Source organism: Suricata suricatta, chromosome 13 (assembly GCF_006229205.1).
Source record: "Suricata suricatta isolate VVHF042 chromosome 13, meerkat_22Aug2017_6uvM2_HiC, whole genome shotgun sequence".
Classification (NCBI taxonomy): domain Eukaryota; kingdom Metazoa; phylum Chordata; class Mammalia; order Carnivora; family Herpestidae; genus Suricata; species Suricata suricatta.
In genome coordinates this window covers 73,951,249-73,977,620 of record NC_043712.1, presented here as the reverse complement: position 1 = coordinate 73,977,620, position 26,372 = coordinate 73,951,249, and the positions used below count along the sequence as shown (strand labels likewise).

The following is a 26,372-nucleotide window of genomic DNA, read 5'->3' as shown; positions in this document are numbered from 1 at the left end:
CCAGGGCTGCGCGCCGCGGCGGCCGGGGGCTGCGCGCCGGGGCGGCCCAGGCCGGAGAAGTTAGTTGTGCGCGCCGCTCGTGCGCGGACTCAGCGAGCGAGCGAGGGAGGCAGCGAGGCGCCGGGGCCATGGGCTGGGGGAGCCGCGGCTGCTGCCCGGGACGCCCGGACCTGCTGTGCGTGCTGGCGCTGCTCGGGGGCTGCCTGCTCCCCGTGTGCCGGACGCGCGTCTACACCAACCACTGGGCGGTCAAAATCGTCGGCGGCTTCCCGGAGGCCAACCGCATCGCCAGCAAGTACGGATTCATCAACATGGGACAGGTAACGACGGGCTGGCCCAGTCCTTGGCCTGAGGCCGCCGGGCCCCCAGCGACCTCGCGCTTCTTGCCCCCCGCCCCCCCGTCACCCCCCTTCCCCCTCTTCCAGATGTGCTCTTGCAGCTGTTGCCCTAACTCTAGCGATTTTCTCTCTCTCTCTCTTTCATACACACACACACTCTCTCCTCCTCAAAGTTACCAGGGTTTGGTTTTTGGTTTTGTTTACTTGTTTTTTTTTTTTCTTTCTCCTTTTTTTGTTTTTGTTTTTGTTTTTGTTTTTGGCAAGCCACGAGGGACAGGTAGGGTCTCTGGGAAAATTCGGAGAGTGCATACCCCCATGGTGGTTTCAGACCCGGCCGGATCTTGTGACAAGGAAAGTCAGGGAGCACTGGTAGCCTGAGCTTTTTGGGGGGATAGGGGGAGTGAGCATACTCCTTGCGGTTTCTGGGATCCAGGGTAAGAAGCAGGCGAGGAAGGGAAAGCCTTTCCTGCTCAGATCTGAATTTAGCCCAGAAAGTAGTTTGCTCTTCTTGGGGCGGCGGGCGGGTGGTGGTGGTGGTGGAGAACCGCTGGGCGCTGGAGGCGCTGGGGACCAGGGCACCGGAGCTGGAAGGGAGGAGGAGGGAGGCAGAGGGAGGGAAGAGAGGGCCGGACCCGGCGTGAGCGCAGATCTGGGCACAGACCTCCCGGCTTCTTCGCCTCTCTCGTGGGACCCGCGTGGGGGCTCCCGGAGCCGGGGTCGAAAAAGGAGATGGGAAACTTCCGAGACCCGCTGGCGGGGTTCAGCCCGGGAGAACTGCAGGTCTCCCCCGCGGATGGGGACGTGTGGGGCCCAGCGGCGGCGCCGTGGGGGCGAAGAGTCGGACAGGCACACGGGGTGCGGGGTTCTCTTGGGGTGCCGCCCCCGGGCTTTGGGCAGAGCTGCCCGGCTGGGGAACAGTGAATTGAATGGTGTTCTGGGGATGATTGGAAGCGCTACAGATTTGGAGGTACGTCGGAGCTAAGCGGTCTTGGCTTCCTCGCTCTCATTCCAGCTAGAAATGGAGAGGGCAGTGTACGCGGGTCCCAGCAAGTGACCCGATCACCCCCTCCCCTTCCCAGTACTCACACCCCTTTCACTCCGATTCTCTAGGCCTGGCCGGAGAAGGGGGCTCTGGCCAGAGACCCTGCTGGGGGTGGGAGGCGAGGGTGATGGGTCACCTTCGCTGCAGACCGGCTTTTGGGACTGCTCCGGATGCATGTGCCCTGCCAGGGCGAGGGGAAAGGAGGGTGCCGCCGGCGCCCCGGGGACCAAGAGAGCACGGACAGTTTCTGCTGTCGTTGTGTTCCTCTTCCAGGAACTGGAGCCCCGGAGCGTGGGAACCCTCAACTGCCTGGGCGATGCGGCACTGATGGAGGAGGCAGAGCTGCGATCACTATATCTGGAAGGAGATTGCGAGAGCTGGGGAGGTCAGGGGGTGGGGGTTCAGGAGGGCAGGAGCTTGAGGTCTTGGGCTCTGTGGGTCCAGAAGGAAGACGTGTCCCAGAGAAGTCGGTCCTGTGGAGAGGACTGAAACCAGGGCAAGGGGCAAAGTCTGTTATCTACCCCTACCACGCCCCCCTGCGCGCGCGCACTCGCACCTTACCCCCCCCACCCGCACGTATCCAAATACACACACACCCCCGGAAGGAAGGAAGGGAACCCAGCCAGACTTTGTTGCCCCAGTGGCTGTCATCTTTCTAATGACTCCTTAGGGTTCTACTAGCTTCTTGTGTCATTGGAAGAAGACAGTCTCAGCCTATTATTATTATTATTATTATTATTATTATTATTATTTGGTTTTAACATCAGATTAAAGTTGGGTGCTGTGTGTGAACCAGTAACGTGACTGGGGACGCTCTGAATGAAAGCCTTGTTAGGATTCTTTCCAGAAATGCATCTCTCAGGTTCCAGGAACAGGGAGCATCTCTTACATATGAGACGAGACGTTTTTAGAAAATAAGTTCTTGAATCTAGAGTTCTTCTGTAATCTGCAAAATGATCATTTGGGTGGATATGCCTCCATGTTCAGCAAATTGGAAAACCAAATATCGGGAGAATTTGGCCTGCCCAGGATCGCACAGCTAGATGGTGGCAAAACCGGGATTCAGATCCAGGACTGTCTGGCCTGCGCCTATCCTACATGAACCCAGCCTTTTAGGGTGTCCCTCCACACCATAGGAGGCAGAAAAGTAGCATCCCCAATTCCCTGAATTCTGATTTAGTGGCTCAGTAGACTGGAAGCAAACAGTGATTCACAGACAGTTCAAATGAACCCAGACTTCTTGACTCTAAGAAGCTTCCTGACTTGTAAGAGCAGAAATGCCTGTTTCTTTTTTTTAATTTTTATTAACATTTTTTAATGTTTATTTTTGAGAGAGAGAGCGAGCATGAGTGGGAGAGGGGCAGAGGGAGACGCAGAATCCAAAGTAGGCTTCAGCCTGTCCTGGGGCACGAACCCAGGAAACCTTGAGATCATGACCTGAGCTGAAGTCGGATGCTTAACCGATTGAGCCACCTGTTTCTTTATGAACTCATTAAACAGCACTTAGATATTGCAGAGTGAGGGTGGAGATTTTTGTCACCAAACCCCCTTTGAAGAAGCAGATACCTCTGTCCGGTGAAGTCACCTGACTGTGTTTACAAGAGGGCCTTCTGATGGAGATTTGTGGCTTTTCATTTGTAAAATACCCAGAAAACTTCCCACGCAATGACACCAAACACAATTTATTGTAGTTTTTACAATGCCTGTGAAGACTGTTAGTGCTTTCAAAGGTTACAGGGGACCCCTTGAGCCAACACCATAACCCGTGTGAAAAGGTCAGCAAGTCTTCACTGTGTAAAGGGCTTCCTCTGGAGATCAAAGGGGGGTAACCCTGTGCTCAGTGTCTGGGGTGGTAAATTGAGTTACAAGACACTATCACTGCACTGTAAGGGCCAAACGTATTTCTTATTCACCCTTTACTGCTCTGACCTTTTAACACTGTAGCCATCCTTTGGTTCTTCTTTCTTTCCCTATGTAAACCAGTTGTGTTTCCATTGAGTAGTAAGGTCTTTAAAGATGTGTCTGGAACGTTCTGTTTTTACCTGTTTGGGCTTGGGGTCCCACCTTGTGGGTCACAAATGCGAACTGCGGCCCAGTATTGTTTCTGAAGTCATTAATATCTTGGGGGTCTTTCTGACATCTTTGATATAATATTTTAGGTGGCTAAAGTAGTGAATTTTGCATCATGAGTACTCAGAATATCAGTGTAATGTTTTATACAACATCTTAGCACTTAGAAGTCACCAGAGGTAAAATTTCCAACCTGGGGATTTCTGCAGAAAAGAGTAGGTGTGCCTCTTGTGTTCATGAAAATAGGATGTGCAGAGTTAATACAAGAGTAAGCAAGCAAACAGGCCAAAAGGGCATGCTTGGCTTCCTGGAAGGGAAGAATAATGAGGCTTTTCTTGCTTTTGGTTATGGAGACAGCGTTATATTTTGGTAGGTTTTCCATGATCATGTTGGTATTTGTGAATGGTTACGCCTTGCAGAGCCGTGGTGAGGTCATCATTAGCGGTAGTGGATGTAGTTACATTGGCGTATGTCATGTTTGCTTGGTATTCGTGTCAGCCGTACAATGCCCTGTCTTCCCCCTGCACTTCCTCCCGGGATCACACCTGCTTGTTGGCCTCACACCTATGGAAAGGAGGCCTTGGTTTTGTCTCTGAATTGGGTGCCCTGACAGTTTGAACGAACAGCATAGTTAGCGGTTGAGAGGGTAGCAATGACAGACAGCAAGGGATAAAGACATGACATCACGTTACTTGTGAACCTTTGTTTGGACTAACGCTGCAAACCAGGAGGATTAATTTCTGGTTAGCTGAACTCGGGGAGAAGGCCCCCGGTGGAGGTTGTCGGCAGTGTGCAAGAGCCGTCTTTATCCTTCTGCGAATTGCGTATAATCCTCGATCCCCAGACGAGATTACAGTAGCAGAAAGCTCTCCTCAAACCACGTCCCTTATCTCCAGCAAGATTCCAGAAGGATAAAGCCAGATGCAGGCAACGCACCGCGGAAATATTTTTACCCGGAGTTCCCTCTGAAAGCAGATTATTTGTATCTCAGAAACTCTGGAGAAGACACTTGCAAGGTCTTTGAAAAGGAGGAAAGTCAGTGAACTTAGTGGAGCCCCTGTTCCTTCATCTGTAAAATGATAAATCTCCAGATAACAGGCTGAGTTGACTATGCATTGCTCAGCACCTACTCAGGCTTGCAGTGAAAGGTGTGTTGCGTCTGCATCTGAAATAAGTGAGTTTCAAACTCTATTTGGACAGGGAGAGAGGAAGACATTTTGTAAATGGGAGATGCAAAACGTGAAGATCAGGATAATAAATTTTTAATGGCTGAGTAAAAAGAGCTAAATCCGAGCTTTGTAGACAGGGAAAATGGTTTTCCATTTCAGCCAACAATGTAACATACTTTAAAAATAGTTTCTCTTGGGCTCTAAACAATTCTGACTGCTTTCCCATGACAGTGCCTTCCTCCATGGTTGATCCTGGTTGTAGCCCGTTAAATATTATAGGATAAGCCTGCTGGAGAGATGGAGGACAGCGAGGGAAAGTGTCTGAAGACTGATTACTTTCTAAAGCCTCTTACCTTGGTACATTATGTTAGATATATTTGGATTCATATTTGAATTCTGAGTGCAGTTGGTATGAAGGCAGTTAGGAGCCACATTTCCCAGAGATCTGTAGTACCAGGAGCTTTGGTCAGAGATCCTGGGAAGGCCTCCTCCTCTGCTGATTAGTTCCGATATTTAGGCAACGTGGGGTGATTGAAATGTTGATGAGCGGTGGAGAGTGGGTTCAGGGTGCGAATGGATGGCAATTGCAAATAGGGACAGCATTGCAGATACTGTTGGATTGAATGAGAGGGGCCTGTGCGCCCCCAGTTGAATTTTCAGGCATGTTGCAAACAGCAGAAGAAGTTGATGTGGGAGTGTATCTGGCTTTGCACAGGGCAGCTCTTCACGCCCAGGAGCCTCAGCCCTGACCTCTGAGTGGCCCTCGGTTCTCATGAGCAGGAGAACCTTTACTGGAAAAAGCAATTCAGAGAGCTTGGCCCGATGACGCTGGATCCGTTGCCTTAACCTCATAGGCAAGGAATGGCTTGTATGTGGCCATTGGGATTTTCGGGGTCTATTTGAAATGAAAAACTGCATTTTTGTGCACCCAAAGGCAGCTGAATTTGCCTTATCGCTGTCTTTCATGAGCTTATATCCAGAGGTCCTAACCTTAAAGGTCAGCCAGAGAAGCAGGGTAGTGTGCTGGGAAAATGGCCAGCGATGTCTGACTCCTTGGTTAAGGGAGGGAGTCCTGACCCAGAAACGTCCCCTGGGCAGGGAGGGGTATGTGTGTTGTCCGGTCCAGTTATGTGAAACAGGGTCTGCGTTTTCCCCAAGGCTGAAGTATGTCCAGGCATCGCTGTGCCTCGGGACTTTATCACTTGGCGAACTCAGGTTGGATTCGATGACAGAGAAGGCTTTGGTTTTCTGGGTGGGAAACATGAACGCTTACAGACCTTCGTGCATGCTAAAAGATATGTATGCGTGTATGTGTACGCGTGTCTATACACATGTGTGTGTCTGTTAATTTTTACTTTTACCGAAGTTAAACATGCACATAGTTTAGAGTGAAATTACTCATGCAGTACCCTTGTGAGTTTCAACAGATGAGATCTCTGCATCTAAAGGTAGCAAGAAAGGACAGCCAGTGCCAATAAACTCTTCGGTGTGGGTTATTCCCTGCAGGAGAATAAGACTGAAAGAAAACACGAGTAGGAGTCGGCAGCTTGGAGCGGAACTCCAGGGTTTTCTCTTTCATTAACCAACTCAACCCTCCTTGCCTCATTTTTCAAACAGAGGACCCTAATACCTACTCCAGCCACCTTGTGGGGTTGCCGTGAAATCAAGCGCCGAATGATGAACACGAATACATAAATAACATAAGATCTGGGAAGCATCGCATGATCTACGGGGGCTCCCGGGATATGCAAAGGGAAGATAAGAGAGTGCTACAGGTCATGAAGGTTTCTATAGTGGAACCAGTTGCGAGTTTCTAGATTCTTGCACTTGTCCTCTGGAGAGCTAGTGGGGGCGGAAAGGGGAAGAAGTCCGCTCCTGATCTCCCCCTACCCCCTTTTAGAGGACAGTGATAGCTACACTGAGAGCCATGGACAGAGGTAGAGAGCTGGGACAATGGACTAGAAAATCAACCTAGGGTTTAACAGCTTTGTTTATAAGGCATATACAATATGGAGGTTGTGAGATTTGTTCCTGTAAGAGTCCAAACACAGTCGTTTTGATTGAAGTATTATTCACATGCAACGGTATAGTAGCTTTGGAGGTACAACATATTGATTCAACAATCCTGTACCCGGTTCGGTGCTCACCCTGCGAGGGGTACTCCCTCTCCATCACCATACGACATAGTTACAGTATCACAGTCTCTATCCCTGATGCTGCGCTTTTGCATTTGACTCACATGCAAGCACGTGTCGAGGAAGAGCGGGAAATAAAACTGAAACTAGGAATAGAGACGGGACCGTTCTAGGTGCAAGTGGTGGACACCCAAATTCATACTGCTTAAGTAAAACTCCCAGGAACTCCGATAAGGAAGCAGGGGCTCTGTGGGTGTGAACAGATCTACGTGCCTTTCTGTGCGGTTCCGGAAACAGAGACCAAGCCCTTTGTGCAGATGGGTCTTACCTGATGTGTACTTCCTTCATGGTGGAACCTATCCTGACCTAAACTGACGTTAGGTGAGACATAGATTCTTTCGTCATGCTGCAGAACCACATTGATGAGTGTGATGATGAGGATGGTGTCCTAGATGCCGGTAGAGGTGGACGTAATGCTGTGTGTGCCCTGCGGCTGCACTTTTCTCATCGGGAGGGCTCTGGATTCCAACACGCATCCAGATCCAAGAGTCTTTTTAAAAAAATTTTTAAGTGTTTATTTATCTTTGAGAGAGAGACGGAGAAAGAGTGTGAGCAGGGGAGGGGCAGAGAGAGAAGGAGACACAAAATTCGAGGCAGGCTCCAGGCTACGAGTTGTCAGCAGGAGCCTGACACAGGGCTTGAACTCACTGTGAGATCATGACCTGAGCCAAAGGCGGGCGCTTAACCAGCTGAGCCATCCGGGCGCCCCCCCAAGAGTCTTTAAAATGTGATTGTGAGTCTGTCCAGCTGGAAATCCGGAGTACTGCTAATGTCTGGAAGTTCTCCATTTTCATACATCATTCACTTTATCCTCACACAGACCCTTCCCCCCAGAGAGCAAAGCTCAGATGATTCTTAGTACCTCCCTTACCTGCTGTTGAGATGAACCTCTGAGGAAGACTCCAGTTCTTCCCGAGAGGCTTAATCTCTACTCATAGGCCGGTGACCTTGTCCACGGGGACAGCAGTCTGATGGCGAGTCACCTTGGGTCACATGATCCCCCTCGAAGTAAGGATGTTGACCATTGATGGGCACCCACCCAGATGGAAGAGGGACAGTCCTCCAAGGGAAGAAGGGATGCCCTTGCTAGAATAAGAAAGCGGATGCAGGACAAGAAAACTTCCTATTACAGATCAGGTTAGATAAGGCCTTACTTGCATAGGCAAGGGGGTTTCCACATCATGTAGGATAAAGAATTATATTGGATTTCGCTGAGAAGAGGTGACAACCTACTGATTCAACAAACATGAGAGTCTACTGTGTGATACATAAGACTTTTTTTTTTTAATGCTTGTTTATTTTTGAGAGAGACAGAGCGTAAGCAGGGGAGAGGCAGAAAGAGATAGAGTCACAGAACCTGAAGGCTTCAGGCTTTGAGCTGTCAGCACAGAGCCTGACGTGAGGCTCAAACTCACGAGCAGTGGGATCATGACCTGAGCTGAAGTTGGACACTCAACCAAGCCACCCAAGTGCCCCATACATAAGACATTTTGTGCTTTCAGGGAGGTAGGGCATTTTCCCTCAGAGCTGTCCTTCATCGAGACAAGTACTCATGGGGTTACAGGCAACACGGTCCAGTTCAGTTGTGCCTGGGAGGGATCTGCTGATATTCGTGTACATAAGGAACTGGCGGGCAGAGAGGCTGTTGTGTCGGTCAAGGTGGTCGGTAATGAATCAGATGCTTAGCCAGTGAGAGAGCACAGATTTGGATTCTTGTCGTGGTGGATTCAATATGGGTTGGTAACTAAGCAGATGAGGAGGAGGGAGAGGGTGAAGGTAACTATAAAGTTTCTCTCCACGGGACCAGGAGAATGGCGGACTCATGTACAGAATTGGGGCCCTTTGCAGGAGCACTTTGGGAACAAAGGGTTAGGTTCAGCCTTAGCGTTGTGGGCAGACAGAAGTGCATACAGATAGACCTGCTCGGTGTGCAGAAGAGATTTAGGACAGGAAAGAAGTGAAGACAGGCTCTCACCCACCCCCACGTAAGTGAAGTTGGGGAAGGTGCAGAGGCTGGCTAGGGGGTACAGCACCAAAAGGGACGGGGGGGGGCTGAGGCTAGAGCCTTAGGGAATAGTCCCCACTTAGGGGTAAAGGGATAAAGGGTGTATTGAAGGCTCAGGGCGACCCCAAAGGTAGAGCCTTGGAAGTCACAAGAATGGGTGCTCCCCTTCTAGGGTGTGCACTGGTGGAAAGAGCTGTGGAGAGAGTCTGGCATATAAGAGCTGAAACACAGCTTGAAGATTTGGTGGTGACGAGGTTGCCTGTGATCTTCGTGCCAGGACTTCATGGGACAATGAGGGCAATTTGAGGACGTGGCACAGTCAAGGAAATGAGTACAGAGGGTTCTTATTGCACGTCTGCCTGCCTACCCTACCTACCTTCTCCCCCTGTCTCTGTCTCATCAATGTACCGTGGGGGGGTGGGGAGGAGCTAGGATCATAGGTCTAGAACCAAAAGGGTTTCAATCCTAACACTGCTTCTCCTTAGCTTGGGGGCTCTAGGCAAGCATCTTAACCTCTCTGTGCCTAAGTTTCTTCATGCATAAGAAAGATCCAGTAACATTTTCCTCATAGAATCACAAAAGTAGTTAGAATGGTGCCTGGCTTGTAATACATACTCAATACGTCTCTGTTATTACATCTTGTTTTGTAATTTTTAAATTTTTATTATGAAATCTTTTTCCTGTTTATTTATTTTGAGAGAGAGAGAGAGAGAGAGAGAGGGAGAGAGAGAGAGAATGAGAATGAGAATGAGAATCCCAAGCAGCTCCGCCCTGCATGGGGCTCCATCTCACCTGAGCCCAAGTCAAGAGCTGGAGGCTTAACCCACGTGTCCCATATTGTTTTTTTTTTTAAACCAAGTTATGCTCAGTTTCTATATACTGTTTCATCCTGTTGTTTTCACTTAGTATTGTGAAATATTGTGAGCCTTTTCCGATGTCACTAAATAATTTTAGACACATTTGGACAGCTGCAAAATTGAAGGGATCATGCACTATGTTATGAGTCGTGTGACTGTATATCATTACTTTTCCAGGTGTCATCCTGGCCTCTGCCTTCCTCCCACTAAGTATTGGTTAATATTTCCCTTTACTTTCAAACATGTGTGAGTTTGGAAGAGAAGGGATATGGTTAACCCTAATTGGATGCATATTTGTGTGTGTGTGTGTGTGTGTGTGTGTGTGTAATTGCCCATCTTTCTACTGGCTGGGAGGGCAGAGCTGTCCCTCTTTCTTCCTTGTGTCCCCAACACCCTCTGTGGCCTTGGAGAAGCTCAGTGTGCACTTGGATAGGAAGCCTGACGTGGGGAGAAACAGGGTTGGAAGGCAAGAGGAGCACCAGTGCCTTGAGACTAAAGAGGAACGAAGGACGTGTGGAGGTTCGTGGAGTCCAGGTTGCAGGGGAAGGGAAGGGACCAGATGGATGGACTAGCTCCGTCGCATTTGTCACTTCAGAGGCACCTGCAGCCACAGGGGAGAGCTGGGTGAAATTGGTGTCCGGGAGCTCCCATGGTTTGACACGTGTTAAGGAAATGCTGATAAGAAGCCGTAAAAAAGGACAAGATCGAGCCATTTGTGACAGCGTGGGTGGACCTAGGGGTATCACGCTAAGTGAAACAAGGCAGCCTGAGAAAGACAAATATCGTATGATTCCCTCGTGTGTGGACTTAAAAAACGATGAAGAGGCAAATAGAAAGCAGAATCAGACTTATAAACACAGAGAAACATACTGGAGGTGGCCGGAGAGGGGGGGTGGGGTGGAGGGGCGGGCAAAGCGGCCGAAGGGGAGGGGGAGGTCCAGGCTTCCAGTCATGGGATGAATAAGTCCTGGGGATGAAAGACACAGCATGAGGAGTGTGGTCAGTGGCATTGTAACGGCGCTGCGCGGTGACAGATGGTGGCTGCACTTGTGAGACCAGCTTAACCTGGAGACTTGTCACATCGCTACATTGTGCACCTGAAACTAATGTACCGTCACCTCCTAACTAAACCATTAAAAAAAAGAGAGAGAATCCCCACTGAATGACCAGGAAAAGAATAGCCAAATAGCAAGGAGATCATTTGCTGCTTGTACTTAGTTATTGCTCAGTAAGTGGTGGTTGAATATTAATGAGGGAACAGTGAACCAATCTGTATTGTTTTGTGCTTTTGTCATGAATGCTCAGAAATCTGACATTAACACGGGACCAAACGGGGAGTTAGAATGTGCCAGGGTGAGAGAGAAGGGGATCTGTGGGAAGTGGGGGGGGGGTTGGGGTTGAGGGATCAGGTGGGGGTGGGGAGGAGTCCAGTGGCTTTTGAATACAAAGGCGGCACCTCTGAAATGACCCAGCAGAGCATCCTGGCTGTGAGGAGGGTGGAGGGGCCCAGACGGGCCTGGTGTGTCACGAGAATGGGGAGGCTCCAGGGGCTGTTGGTGCAAAATAAAAATGGAGGGGCCAGCTTGACACGACATCCCAGAGGCTGTTCATTGGTTCGTTGGTCTTTCTGTTTTGTAAGCTCCAAGTCAGAGGTGTTCTGTGTCCGGCCGAGGTCCAAGGTATGGATGTACTGGTGAGCTGGTCAGGTAGAAAACAGGGGGGTTAGGGGCTCTTGGTTCAGTCGGTTGAACATCGGACTTCAGCTCAGGTCGTGATCTCACCGTTCGTGGATTCAAGCCCCACGTCCGACTGTGTGCTGACCACTAGCTCAGAGCCTGGAGCCTGCTTCGGATTCTGTGTCTTCCTCTCTCCCTGACCCTCCCCTGCTTGGGCTCTGTCTCTCAAAAATAAATAAATGTAAAAAAATAAAAATAAAAAGAACAGGTGGGTTAGACTGTGGGTTAGACCGACTCAAGAAAGTGTGAGGCTGGGATACTGATTGGAACGGTTATCAGTTTGGGCAAGAGGAGACTTGCACGTGGTGGTGCTGGCACAACCACCAGGCCGGTAAACGTGAGGTTTGCCCCACACCGCGATTCTCCTCGGATAGATTCAGGCGTTGTCTCTGCTGTGCGCATCGGTGCGCCATTGTTTGCACTCCAGGCCCTGTATCAGCCGAAGGGATGAAGACAGGTGCCTGGGTCATTGCTTTCAACTCCCAAATGTGTCTTCCTGTATTTGACTTAAAAACTGCAGATGGCATTGAACGCTGAACATAGGGAGAAGAATAGAAACAGAGAATATGAAACCAGAAATAATATTTAAGGATGCTTTTTAAAATGGAGTATGTTTTGTTACATTCCCTGTTTGCCTCCACCTTGAGCTGTCATGTAGCCCACTTCCATTATAATAAATAATCATACCTAGAACTTCTCATGTCATGCATTCTGCCCTTTACATTATTTTGTAGAGTATAATGAAGCTGTGCTCTGAATGTGTCTTTTATTTATCTTAGTCCAAACTTGTATTGCCCTTTGGAAATATACATATATACTTAAAAATTTTTTTAAGTTTATTTATTTTGAGAGAGAGCGTGCGATAGAGCATGAGTGGGGGAGGGGCAGAGAGAGAGGGAGAGAGAGAATCCCAAGCAGACTCCTTGTGGTCAGAGCAGATCCTGACGCAGGGCTCCATCCCCAAAATCGTGAGGTCATGACCTGAGTTGAGATCAAGAGTCAGACACTCAACCGACTGAGCCCCCCAGGCATCCGGGAACATGCATATATTTTTAAATATCTGTTTAAAAATTATGTATATATTGCTGTCTATTTAATTCATAATATTTGTAGACTGTCCTGTGTAATATTAGATTAATCTTGTTTGCATTTGTATGTAATCTGATTGTTAATATAGGGTTAGCATCACAAAGGAAGCATTGCATTTCTAATTTAATCTGTGCATAATCTAAGAGGTTCATTCTGTCTTGGGAGAATTGCAGTGTAATTATCAGACCAGCATTGAAACTAGTTAAAATTTACTAAAAGCAAGTCCTTCCCTGCTACCCACATATATATATACACACATATATATATATATATATATATATGTAGGGTGTATACACACACATGCACACACACACACCCACTGCATATATATCTATATTTGTACTAAGTACTTAAGGTCTGATATTTTTGTAATAAGTACTGAAGGTCTGGTATTTCTCTACTCTAAGAAGCTCTAACAGCTGTAAAAATATCCTGGTTCCCCCCATGTCACTGTTCCCAGGCCTGTACCTTGTTTTTACTAGTGGACATTTCTCAACCAAAATAAAACTGGGCAGTGCTCACCAGTTTGAATGCAGTGCAGGGATGGGGGGTGGGGGTGGGGGACACTTCCGGGGTCTTTAATCTTGTACGCAGAGAGCCCTAAGTGTGACTGTAGAAGTTTACTGTGTGCTCGTGCTGGGCCTCTGCTGCCTACACTTAACTAATATACATATATATTTCCTGTGTGTGTGTATAACCTCATTCATCAATTTCAAAATTTAAGAGAAAACTAAATTGTAGTCCACTTGGGGTTTATTACAGCCCAGCTTCCAGGAATACCTTTGTTCCTCCCTTCCTGTCCTGTCCTGTCCCATCCCTTCTCCCTTCCCTTCCCTTCCCTCCCTTCTCCACCCCCACCTTCTCTGTTTGACTGTGGGGCATCTTTCTATTTGGTTAGTGCTCTTCAGCCAGTTTACCAAATGCTACATTCTTTGAATTGCTGTAGGATGATGTCATTGCTCAGTTGACCACACTGAGAACCTGTGAGCAAGACTCCAGGTGGAAAACAGGTGACTTGCATCCCTTGTGGGCCCTGCCCTGCCACTAATTTGCCACATGCTTACGAACTGGTCATAGGCTCTCTCTGCCTTCAAGGATTAGTTTTCTACATTGCTTTATATATTGTATTATTTTTAAAGTTTATTTATTTATTTATTTAGAGAAAGAGATAGAGAATACCCAGCAGTTTCCACCCTACCAGCACAGAGCCTGATAAAGGTTTTGATCTCACGAACCGTGAGATCATGATGTGAGCTGAAATCAAGAGTCAAATGCTTAACCAGCTGAGCCCCCCAGGTGGCCTCATTGCTTTATTTAAAAAATGAGTTATTGAAGGACATCATTAAGAAGGTGAAAAGGCAAACCACAGAACGGGAGAAAACATTTGCAGAAAACACCATACCTGATAAGAAGATAATACACAGAAAATGCAGTCAATAATAAAAAGAGAGGCCACTTAAAAATGGGCATAAAGGATCTGAACAGAGAGTTCTCCCAAGAAAAGATGTAGGAATGGACAGTAAGCAAATAAAAAGATACACCACCTCAGGGAAATGCAAATCCAGTGCACAGCGAGATACTAGTTCCCACACCGTTGGATGGCTATCATCAAGCAGACAGCTCCCCACAGATGTTGGCAAGGATGTGGAGAAATTGGAACCCTCGTGCATGGATGGTAGAAATGTAAAGCGGTATAATCACTGTTGCAAAAACAGTCTAGAGGTTTCTCTCAAGGTTAAACATAGAGTTACCATGTGACCCCGTGCTCCCACTCCTCACTATATGCCCAAGAGAAGTGGGAACATTCATTCACACAAAAACCCCAAAATGTGGAACCCCAAACTCTATCAGCGGATCGAGGGAGGAATGAAAGAATACCTGTACAATGGAATTTTATTTTGCGATCAAAATGAATGAAATGCCTTGACACTAACTGTGCTAAATAAGAAAGGCCAGTCATGAAAGGCTACATATGTTAAGAGTCTGTTTTTAGGAAATGTCCAAAACAACAGATCTACAGACCTAGGAGGTAGATGAGTGGTCACTTAGAGCCGGAAGAGTTGGCGGGAATAGGGTGGTGGGTATGGGGTTCCTTTTGGGGGTGAGGACAATGTTCTAAAATAGATTGTGGTTCTTTTCACACAACTCGGTGACAATACAAAGACATTGAATAGTCTCCTGACAATTGGTAATGTGTACAGTATGGGAATTATGTCTCAAAACAGCTGTTAAAAATAGTTACAGAGCACCTCTGGCTTCTGAGCCCTTCTCTGGGGCACGGTACCACTACATTTGTCATTGATAAGGTGTCTGCTCACACGGAGCTTATATGTGTATGGTGGGAGCAGACAAGCCATAAGCCAGTAATGAAACAAATCGATAATTTCAATTATGATATGTGCTATTAGAAAGTCAAACACAATGGTAGAGTAAAAGTGACCGAGGTGGGGAGGGGTCCTGGAGACAGGCTGGTCAGGGGGGCCTGTTGAGGAAACATTAACATTCAGGAGCCAACCCCTTGGAGGTCTGGGTTGGGGTCAGGTCCATGCAGAGGAGACCTCCAGTGCCCACGCGCCTGATGAACAGAAAGCTGCCGGTATATAAAAGATTCTGGCTAACAAGAAGTGGTTGAACTTGAAGTTGGAGAGAATGATCTTTTCTTTTAAAAAAATTTTTTTTGAGGGGGAGAGAAAGAGAGAGCAAGAGCGAGCAGGGGAGGGGCAGAAAGAGAGGGAGAGAGTATCCCAAGCAGGCTTCTTGCTGTCAGCACAGAAGAGCCCAACATGAGGCTCAAACTCAGAAACTGTGAGATCATGCCCTGAGCTGAAATCAAGAGTCAGATGCTTAACTAACTGAGCCACGCAGGTGCCCCAAGGAGAGCATGATCTTTTTTTTTTTTTTTTAATTTTTTATGTCTATTTTATTTTGAGAGAGAGAGACAAAGTGAGTGGGGGAGGGGCTGACAGAGAGAGAGAGAGAGACACTGAATGTGAAGCAGGCTCCAGGCTCTGAGCTGTCAGCACAGAGCCCGATGCAGGGCTCGAACCCATGGACTGTGAGATCATGACCTGAGTTGAAGTCAGGCGCTTAACCTACTGAGCCACGCAGGTGGCCCAAGGAGAGAATGATCTTAAAGCTTATTTTGGTGACGATGCCATTTTCTTGTTCTGAAGCCACCAGTTGCTCCTGTTTCCTAATGTGTTTAAACTGGGTTTTCGAAGGCCTCTCCCTACTTGTCCTGAGATATTTCTGCCATCTTTTCTGTTCTGTCCCTTAACGCAGCCAAACCGGACTTCTCATTGCTCCCCAGGTGTTAAGCTTACTACTTGCCCATTTCTGTGGCAGTCTTTCCGCCTGGAATATTTATTTACCTGACCGCCTTGCTCTTGTGGGAATCTTCTCTCTCTTGGAAGGCACATCTCCCTGTCACCTCGTTGCTAAACCTTGCTCTGAAAGTACAGGTAAAACTTAGGTGTAGTTTGCCCAAAATCCTCTTAGGGAATTTAATATAGTTAAGCTTCTTTTTTCCCTCTTGGGGGATTTCATTATTATTCTGTAGCGTGTAGCATAGTGTCTGGTTCTGTATAAGTAACGATTAAATATCAGTGGCATCCCAACATATTTTATAGATAGGCAATGCATACAAAGGGAATAATAAATCTGAACCTTGGAGAAAAATTACAAAAGAACTCTACTACCCAGTGAAAAAAGAAGGCCAACCTGCATAGTATATTCTATAAAGGAGTGTGTGGAACAGCAGTGATCTGGGATTGATGAGTCCTTTTGTGTGTGGATCCTAAAGTCCAGGTCTTCTTGGGAACTAGCCCAACCCTTATCTTTAAGTGTTTCAGACCCTGACATCATCAGCAGGGTTGTGCCTTCTGGCATTGACTTCCATGAAAATTCTTCAGGTGAGAGTCAGAGGACACAGTGTGACATTGTCCATGAGCTAAGTCCCAGGTCCTCCTGGGATCCAGATTGCTTCTCCATGGAGCCCAGAGGACCTCGGGGGCCCCGCTGGCTGTGATCCTCTTTCTAGGGCGGCAGTGGACTCCTCTGTCTGTTGAGGGCAGTGGGAATGGCACACAGGGTTCCCCCCGAAGGGGAAATAATGGGTTACTAGTAAAAGACTCTTTCAGATCGCAGGCACATTTTACTGTTTGTGTGGAATCAGTGGGAGTAGCGAAAATAAGCAGATTTGGTGCATAGGGAAGTCCTAAAGCTCACGATAATGTCAGCAGTAGAATGTTGTGAATGGTCAGATGCTCATGCAGGGCTTACCTGGACTGGCTGTTTTTGAAGGACTCAAACGCTGGAGTTAAATCAGCTCGAGACGAGGGATTGCAGCCTCTGGGATGAACAGACATAAAATTAAGCCCTGGGGCTTAGTCCTTAAGGAGTGGCTTCAGAGATATCCTTGGAGATGGGAAGTAAACTCAAGACACGTAGAGCAAATATCCACTGGGAGTTGAGTCCATTATAAAAGGAGTGCTCTCTTACGTGACTGACATGGCCAGAAGCCAGTCCCTCATGCGAGATGGGTCTCCCTAACTGACTTTCTCCCTTCGATCAGATCTAAGCCTCAGATGACCAGTCTTTCAGGCCTAGACGGAGGGAAAGCAGAGTTTTTTTCTGGGTCAGATGAAAGGGAAGCGTTCTCATGCCATACGCAGTTCTAGAGTGCAGCTCCCTCCTCTCAGTGGGGCTGCTCTTCTGTAGCCGAGCCTCCTGTCACTTCTGGTTTGGATGACTGCACAGGACCCTGTCCTGTCTGCATCGTCTTCTGCTTTGAAGTTGGCCACATAAGTCAGAATAATTTTCTCAGAACCCAATCTGGTCAAAAAGACTACTTCTTCCTCCTCCTCTTCCTCCTCTTCTTCCTCTTCCTCTTCCTCTTCCTCTTCCTCCTCCTCATTCTCTTCCTTGTCTTCCTCCTCTATCTTAAACATAATTTAACCTAACACTTCACCAGTCTTTGCACAAAAAGTGCCATGCCCTGTTTTTCTGCCCGCTGTGTCATTCTCACTGCCTGGACATCCTCACGTGGGGCTCTCAGCCCTTCGCAGATGCTATTTCCTCGAATGAAATAGCCTGTGGCTAAAACTTCCTTCATTTAAACTCTCAGTGAAATCTGTATGCTTCTTTTTTCTGCCGTTTGACACATTTAGATTGTATTCAGTGTGTGTGTGTGTGTAAAATCTCTTTTGCTAGATGGCAATCTCCTTAAAGATAGGATTTTTCTTTGGTTCGCCTTTGTTCTGCATATGGCATCTAGAAGAGTACTGTGCAGTGAAAATGCCCTCAGAAAATTATTCTGAAAGAGAGAGTCGGCTGTGAGTTAGTAAAGGTGGAGGATCAGTCAGAACTGCAGCGGACGTCAGTATGGTCTGCTGAATCTTTCTGGCTCTCCTCCTAGTCATGTGACAGGATTGTACTTCCCTCTTTTAGGTGCAAAGGGTAGCCTCGTAACCAATGGAATGGGCCGATGTGGAAATGTTGGAAATGTGAGCAGCAGTGACCCGCGTCCCTTCTTAACCAGTGTGTGCGCAATCTGCTGTGGTCTCCAAGGCCCCCGGTGGTGGCTTCCCCATTAGCCGGGGTCCTTACAGGATCTGACGAACCACTGTCCCCGCCAATGCACGAGGGACGTGTAATATGAACTAGAAGCAAGCCTCTGTTGTTTTAAGTCTCTGAGATTCACGGGTCCATTTGTTACGGCTGCGAAACCTTGCTCATTCCAACAAAGAAACCAAAAGACAGCCGCCCTTCTCCTTAGCCTCGCATACCATGCAGGCTAACCTATGTGATGGACTGGGGAAAAAAGATGATGTGATACTCTGGATAAGAACCCTGTGACTTACTAGGAAGACCTCAGTAGTCTCTTCTCCATTTTCTCATTATGGAAGTGAAAATTAGATGGACTCAAAAAAAAATACAATCAGAGGCCAGATAGTAGGTATTTCCAAATGTACGCAGGCACGTTCTGTTGCTTAGAGATTTGCATTTCCTGAAAGAAATCCTAAAGGTATTAGAGCTTAATTGCACCGAGTTGCTTCTTCCTGGCATTGCCAGCTCTCTGGGTGACTCTCGTTCAGGGGGTTCAGATAGACCTGTCCAGGACCTGTAAGCCTCTCTAGAAGATAGAAGGTTCTTTTTCTTTTCCGAGAGGATAGAAACTTAGAGTATTGCAGTTTGTTTTTTTATTTTTCCCTGTGAAATGAAAGCAACATGTTACCTGTGTACCTCGAATGATTGTTTAATAGGGAACGTGCTTTCTGCTTGCCAGTTGCACTTGTTTGTGCATTCTCTAAGGGCCACCCTGAGCTTCCAGAATTATGGTGCCGACTGCTGCGGAATCCGCTTCGATTTGCTGCCCCGTTCCACTGGCCGTCTTGCCTTCGCTGTTGGAGAGCCGGCTTCGCAGACGCCGGGGTCTGTGCACTTGTGATTTATGTGATGTGGACGCAGCGGGGAACCTCTGAGATTTAAAACGTTACGGCCTGAATTTCCAACTGTTGAAACGAATCCAAAGCAGCAGATTTTTTGTCTTTTGGCAAGACAGGATTGAAGCAACAGGCAGTGGTTTGGTTCGCCGATTTGCGAGCTGTTAAAGATCAGAATAACTTAAAACGAGGCGAGTGAGTGCTGCATAATGTGAAAAATATTCTAAAGGTCACATGGTTGTGCAGTCTTAGGCAAGTGAAGCCCCGTGAAACCAGAACGATTGTGAGCACGTTTCAAACACCACATGTGAACATTGCAAATTTTGTAGTTTTGCTAAAATAGTCAGAATCTTACCTGTTTCTCTCCAACAGGGAAGAGACAAAGACTCTAATGAACCCAGAAGGCCCCCTTTTAGAGTCTCAGCTGTGGAGACCACCTTTGACATTGACTTCCTTCCCTTGTAATTTTTTCCTTTGCCGTCAGTCTGTCTTTTAACATTTGTCGCACATGTTTTAGAATGTCCATATGATGGTAAGCCCTGGGGACACAGCTGGGCACAAAAATCTCTACTTCTGGAAACTTAAATACTCACAGGAGGAGCGTGGCAGCTTGCTTCAAAACAAATCAGCCCAAACCCAGTGGCTTAAAATAATAAGCATTGTTGTTGTGAGGCCGTGAGTTGACTGGTAGGTTCTCCAGTCAGCTGGTGGTCCGCCCAGCACCTGGCTGGTCTCAGATGCCTTCACTCATGTTCCTAGTGGCTGATGCTGGCTGCTGGCTTGGATTATGGGGGTAACTGGTGGTGCGCCTTCCATCATCCACCACAGGCTGGATTGGGCTTCTTCCTATAGGGACAAGATGGTAGCCCAGCAGCCAGAGAGAGGAATCCCTAGAGCGTGAGCCCTTTGCACGTCTCTGCTTGCGTGTTACGCACTAACATTCCCCAACATTCCCAAACAAGCCACGTCACCAAGCCCAGCTTCAAGAGGTGGAGACTTCACTCCTTCATAGGAACAGGTGCAAAGAATGTGGCCATATTTTTCAGTCTACCACGGAGATACTGTTGATAAACAGCAAAAGTATGTCCATTGGCTGTAAGTACTATAGGTAAGAAAGCAGGAAAGGGGAATGTCTGGATTTTTTTTTTTTTTTCAGTTGTAAACAGGGTGGCTAGGGAGTTATCCTGGAGAAGGTGATGTGTGTAAAGAGCCAGAGAAGGTGAGGGAAAGAAATGTGCCTGGCAGGTATCTGGGGGAGACACATTCTAGTAGAGGACCCAGCCAGTGCAAAGGCCCTGGACAGCAGAGAGCCTGATATGTTGAAGGAGAGAGTAAGTAGGAAGACCGGTGATGCTGAGTGACATCTGGGTAGCAGATGGGCTGGAGAGGTCATCATGGTGCGGTGGGGAGGTAAGGTAGGTCCCTTACATTGGTGCTTCTCACATTTCAATGTGCATTTAAGGCCCTTGGGGATCCATTTCCAATGTGGATTGTGATTTAGTAAGTCTGGGATGGGTCCAGAGCTCCTGTAGTTCTAATAAGCTCTTGGGTATACCCGTGCTGCCCCCGGGCCAGGGACCATGCTTTGAGAAGCAAGCCTACAGCTAGCTCTCTGCAGGCCAAGCACAGTAAGGACTAGATTGTCTCTTCGGGGGGTAGGTGGTTAGACTGTTACAAGGCCATCGGACTTGTAGCAGAGATGTGACCCACTCTCTGCTACGTTCTAAGAGAAGGTTGTGTTTATACACACACAGTGCAAGGGGATGGAGACATCACGCAGCGCAGCGTGGAGAAGGGTGATGTCTGGATTTAGCTTCGGTCATCCGAATATCCTTTCCTTTCCTTACTCTGTCCATCTCCGGACACCTTTCACCCTCCCCCACTCCCATGCGAGATCTGCTCTAGACCAAACCAGCGCTGTCTCCTTACAATCACCCAATTCCTGATTATAATTTGGCCTCTTCTTTCTCTGATCCTCAGCCCCCTTGACTCAGTGGTTCTCATTCCCTGGCTCCACTAGAGAGCCTTCACTGATCTGTTTAATTGACTGTAGGGTGGAGTCTGGGCAACAATACTCTTAAATATGCAGCCTGGGTGAAGAACTACCACTCACCTGATATGCTGGTACCGCCCCCCTTCCCCCCCCACCCCCCTCCCGGGTTCAGAGCTTCTCTCTCTCCCTGAGGAACCTGAGGAACCCGTTCTCCAGCCTTCCCCCCTTAACCTTCTTTCCTTTCACTACCACCAAAACACGTGATCACTAGCTCATTTTCAACCCGATTGCATTTTGATAGTTCTATCCTCCGTGGTCAGATTTTGCTGAATTATAATCTGTCTGTGTTTGGAGAGGGGATGATCTTTGTATAGCTGTGCTTATAGAGAGCTTCCACGAAGAGTGTCACGTATTGGGGCTTTTTTTTTTGTATAATGGATGTCGAAAGGCCACAGCCACATAATAGACCTTTAAGTGAACTCCAGGATCTTACCCAGGGGACAGGATACTGGGAACGTGGGCTGGAAGATCATTTGGCTCCAGGTTTGATTTTTATGCAATGTCTCCCAATGAGCTTGTACATACAGTTTCGTGCTCTGGTTGGACTGGAACACAATGTGCATTTGAAACCTCCCATCTCGCGTCTCCTGACTACCCTTCCCTGTTTATAACAAGTACACTAGGAATGAATATGCATTGCTCATTCCGAAACTATCTGGTGAATAGTATAGTTATATTTTTGTACTAAATCAATATGCTACACATTTTAGCATTTCTGTATTTTATAATACAACAGGCAGCTCAAATTATGGAAACGGCCTGGGGTCTGTCTCAGCCTTTGCGAGGTCCTTCTGAAACCCTGGGTGATTCCCAAGAATACTTTTTTTTTCCCCTTTAATTCATCCTTTATGTATATATGTCATATTTGAAGGTCTTGCTTGTTCTTTAATAACTTTCTGTTCTCTACTCAGAGTAGGAAATCAAGAAAAATGAAAGGCAGTGCAAAATATTATCTGTAAATTTATCTCACAAATTCGCTGTATCATCATGTACACAGAATGACTTGTCCGTGCATCATTAACTTGTAACAGATTTAAACTAATTATTAACTCAACCAGATGGGTTTACTTGAGTGTTATCATAAAGGGCTTTGCGATGTGAGAGTATGCCAAAGTTCCATAAAATTTATTGCTTGAATCTTGCTGGGTCCAGCATTCCATAAAGGCACTGCCTTTTGCTCCCACATTACCATATTGGATTTGTTTTCTTCCTTATAGTTGGGAAGAAAGTACATGTGGGAGACATAGGGGTTGTATTAATTAATGGTAATCTGTCTTGGAAGAAACGCCACTTCTAACATTCTCTGGCCTGAGAAGGTCTTAATAATGTTTCCTGAACTGTAAATGCCCGCGAGGTGGTTTGAACCGTTGGGTTTTAGAGTGGAGGGCAAATGCGAATGTGGCACCTCATCCGTCCTTCCCTGCTTCCCCATTATGAAGATGAAGAAACTGAGGCCCAAAAAGAAAAGGCTTCTATATACACGAGACTTGGTATTTAGCAGGCCTGAGTTCTAGTATTTTCAAGCACCAATTGTTCTTTAAAAAAGAATTTTTTTTTATAGTTTATTTATTTTTGAGACAGACAGAGCACGAGTCTGGGAGGGGCAGAGAGGGAGACACAGAATCTGAAACAGGCTCCAGGCTCTGAGCTGTCAGCACAGAACCTGATGCTGGGCTCGCACCCATGAACCATGAGATCATGACCTGAGTTGAATTCGGACGCTTAACTGACTGAGCCACCCAGGCGCCCCTTTAAGCACCAATTACAAAAGTGGTCCCTGAGAGTTGCCTTATTAATAATGTAGAGAAGCTTTTCTAGTCATCCTATTCTTTTCTAGGCAGCGCACACATTTCTTGAATAATCATTGTCAATAATTTTCATATTTATCATGGGCTGTGTTTCTTTAGGAGACACGCACAAGGGAAAATTTTATCACGGGAGCTTGAATATATAGGTAGGTGGAGTATGAACAAAGAACCCGATTTTGGAGGCACCATTTTTCCTCCAGTTCTGTGAAAATCTGCTATACCCTTTTTATTAAACTAAGTTGAAGATAACTGTTAGATATATATATTTTTGATGCTGATAACAGCAAAATGTCGGTCCTACCATGGTGGCTGTTTAGTAATAAGGTAAATGATTGGTCTAATGGCTAAAGCGTGATTGGCTGTAATAACTCGGTGAGCCCCTCTGAATCAGAGAACCCTTTCCTGAGGAAAGTCAGAAGGTGGTGTGTTCATCACTTTTGCAAATAGGAAAATGGCCCTGTTATAATGGGGAGGGGCGGTGCGTTTACCTATGACTAGAAGCCAAACTTGGCGTTCCTTGATGGATCCTGACTGTATTATAGGATTTTGTTAAACTGTGCCGTGAGGGGCAGATGCTGCATCCATCGCGTTGAGCATCGAAGTTCCTTTTATAGATCTCTGGAAGTTGTGCAGTAACTAAAACAACAGAATAGAGACCCACCAGCATATCTAATGCAGTCACAGTAAGAATTGAAATTAACATGATACGTTTGAAATGGGAGTAAATGCTTGCGGCCGCCCAGACCGTTCTCCACCCTGGGTCTTTATCACTTTAGTTTATTGGGGCTTTAAACCTATTTCACAACTTAGCCACAGAATGTTGGCATGTTTGAACTAAGAGGGAGGAAAATGTGTGGAGGCCCTGTTCTTCTTCTAAATTGATGGCATCTGTTTGAGTGATACAAATGTAGCAATCAGGCAATATCCAGTGTTTGGAATATTAAAATAATGCAGGGATTAATTTCCAGTCCGTGGAAGCCTCAGCTAGAAGGTGAATGTATATTAAATACACTTTTTTCTTCATTTATCCAGATACAAGGTATTTGTATAGTTAAGTATACGTCTTCAGTTGCTGCAAAAGTCTGTAAACATTGCAATGATTCTTTCAGCAAAACACTGTATTGGGTTTATCTTTTGTGTCAACAGTAAGTACTTAGGAATGATAGAAGAGAGAAAACTTAAAACTCAATCTGCTGCCCCGAGTACAATTTCTTAAACATCACTTCTAACTTTCTATTTTATAGATACAAACATTTACTTGGTAGGCATAATGGTTATTTAAACTCTCTTTTTGGGTTTACTTGGCATATATTTAAGACCACGCAAGCTGCCGAGAGAAAGGTCAGTGGACTTTTTATGTTAAGAAAAAAAATGTAAGAGCATAGCACTTTAACCAGGCTCAGGGATTGTTGAGATAAAAATATTAATCCTAGAGTTAAGCAGGTTGGAGTTGAGCCTTTAATAAAAATTGAAAATGTGACTCCAAGCACAAATGATGATATTCTTTAGTTAGCCTACTTAGGTTTAAGTATAGAAAGATGAAAATGGGACTGAGCTTAGCGACAGAAGAAAAATCTTGTTCCTGTCACTTGCTTATCATAAAGGGTTGGGTAAATCGCTGAAGTTAGCCGGGCCTCAGTTTTATTATTTGGAAGATCAGGATAATAATTTTTATTTCACAGTATTTATTCACTCATTCATTTTATAAGTGCACATTGGGCGCACTGTGTGTCAGGCACTGTGATGCATGCAAGCACCATAGCAACATTTTAAAGGTTAGTAAGGAAATAAACAACTTGACCAGATAGTAACTGGGGAAGGTCGCTTAGCAAGGAGCTCAGAGAAGACTTTTTCTGAGGAAGTGATGTTGGAGATAAGATCAACAAAATGAGAAGGGGGTTAGGCAATAGGAGATTGAAAAGGAATTCCAGGCTGCCAGGAGAGCAAGTGCAAAGGTCCTGAGGCTAGGTGCAGGGCCTGTGGGGCCGGATGCCAGTGATGAAGAGGGGCTAGGAGACGGCACCAGGAAGGTGGACAGGAGTCCGATCAGGTGGCTCCTCGTGGGCCAAATAAAGACATTTTTGGTGTTCTTATAAAAGTAACAGGAAGTAACTGGCCACGTTTACAAAGAGGTGTGACATTATCTTAATTACTCCTATAAAACAGTGTATGGGGAAGAACTTTAAAGATGGAAACATGTGGCCTGATGACTTTTCCTGTTTACGAGGTTGTTGAATTCTTAAAGTGGGGAACTGTGCTAAAACCCTCGGAGAATCCAAAACATCGGCAGCATTTTTACATGTTTTGGGGCCGAGTGTGTGTGTGGAGGTGACGGGGAACAGATCTACCCTGGTGGTAGTAGTGCGCTTAAGCGATGTTCAGATTTTTTGGCCGTGAGCCTGCATCTACTGAAAAGCTGGATGTCATCTGAGCATTAGCATCGTGTTAAGTCTTTGTCCCTTGGTGATTGAAAGGCTACATAGACCATGTATGCAGATTTATGAATTTGTAGTTTTCGAATGTCATGGACAGGGAGTATGAGTAAAGCAGGACTCCGAGAGGAGACGTCGACAATTTAATTTAAATAAAGCTTTGCTTTATAAACTGGTATATGTGCTGATGTAATTGTGGTGATATTTGGGATGACTTTATTCATCTCCTCTGTTTGGTGAGCCCTCATTCAAATTTTTTTTAACATTTATTTATTTTTGAGAGACGGAGACAGAGGGTGAGTTGGGGAAAAGCAGAGAGAGAGGGAGACACAGAATCCAAAGCAGGCTCCAGGCTCTGAACTGTCCGCACAGAGCCCAACACGGGGCTCGAACTCACGAATGGTGAGATCATGACCTGAACCGATGTCGGACATTTAACCGACTGAGCCACCCAGGTGCCCCAATTGATGAACCCTCATTCCGATGGATGAAAATAACATTTTGCGATGGAGACATCCATTGAGATAGCCGAACCTTTTTCTTGAAGAGGAAGAAAAACCTGATCTTTATGGCTTGAGACATTTATTGAAAATTTAGAAATTGTTATTGATCCTTCTGTAAGGGAAGCTGAAGCTAAAAAGATAACGCCTGAATCAAGTAGAACATGGCAGGACCTCATGGCTATTGGAAGACAACATTTAATTTTTAATGGTTATAATTATTACCATGTATATCACCTGTGAAATTTTTGTTCAGAAACTTTACCCCTTCAGTTCTGAAATGAACTGATGTGTCACAGATAACTACACCTCTCTTAGTGCCATGAACATTATTAACGTTTTTAATTATCTCCTAGAATTGAGTTTGGATAAAATTCTACTTGAAATCTAATTTTATTGTAGACCTAGATTGGGTTCTTAGCACTATAAAAGGGTAAAACCTAGAATTAACCCTCCCCTTTTTTTTAAAAAAGATTTTGCTAGTATTTTTTTAAAATTTTTCCTGTTTTTTATTTATTTTTGAGAGACAGAGCACGAGCAGGGGAGAGTCAGAGAGAGAGGGAGACACAGAATCTGAAGCAGGCTCCAGGGTCTGAGCTAGCTGTCAGCACAGAGCCCGACGCGGGGCTCGAACA

At 46.4% G+C, this 26,372-nt stretch overlaps 1 protein-coding gene and 1 pseudogene across 3 annotated transcripts in view; both read left to right on the top strand.

The window, feature by feature from the left end:
* LOC115275960 overlaps window positions 1–64 on the top strand; it is a 691-nt pseudogene extending 627 nt beyond the window's left edge.
* PCSK5 (proprotein convertase subtilisin/kexin type 5) overlaps window positions 27–26,372 on the top strand; it is a 461,176-nt gene continuing 434,830 nt past the window's right edge. For 2 of the 3 annotated variants that reach the window (XM_029920455.1, XM_029920454.1), the window contains exon 1: window positions 27–320. In XM_029920455.1, the coding sequence (XP_029776315.1) occupies window positions 129–320 (192 nt within the window). In that variant the 5' untranslated portion in view covers window positions 27–128. The remainder of the gene's footprint in view (window positions 321–26,372) is intronic. The other variant, XM_029920456.1, reaches the window with a different exon arrangement.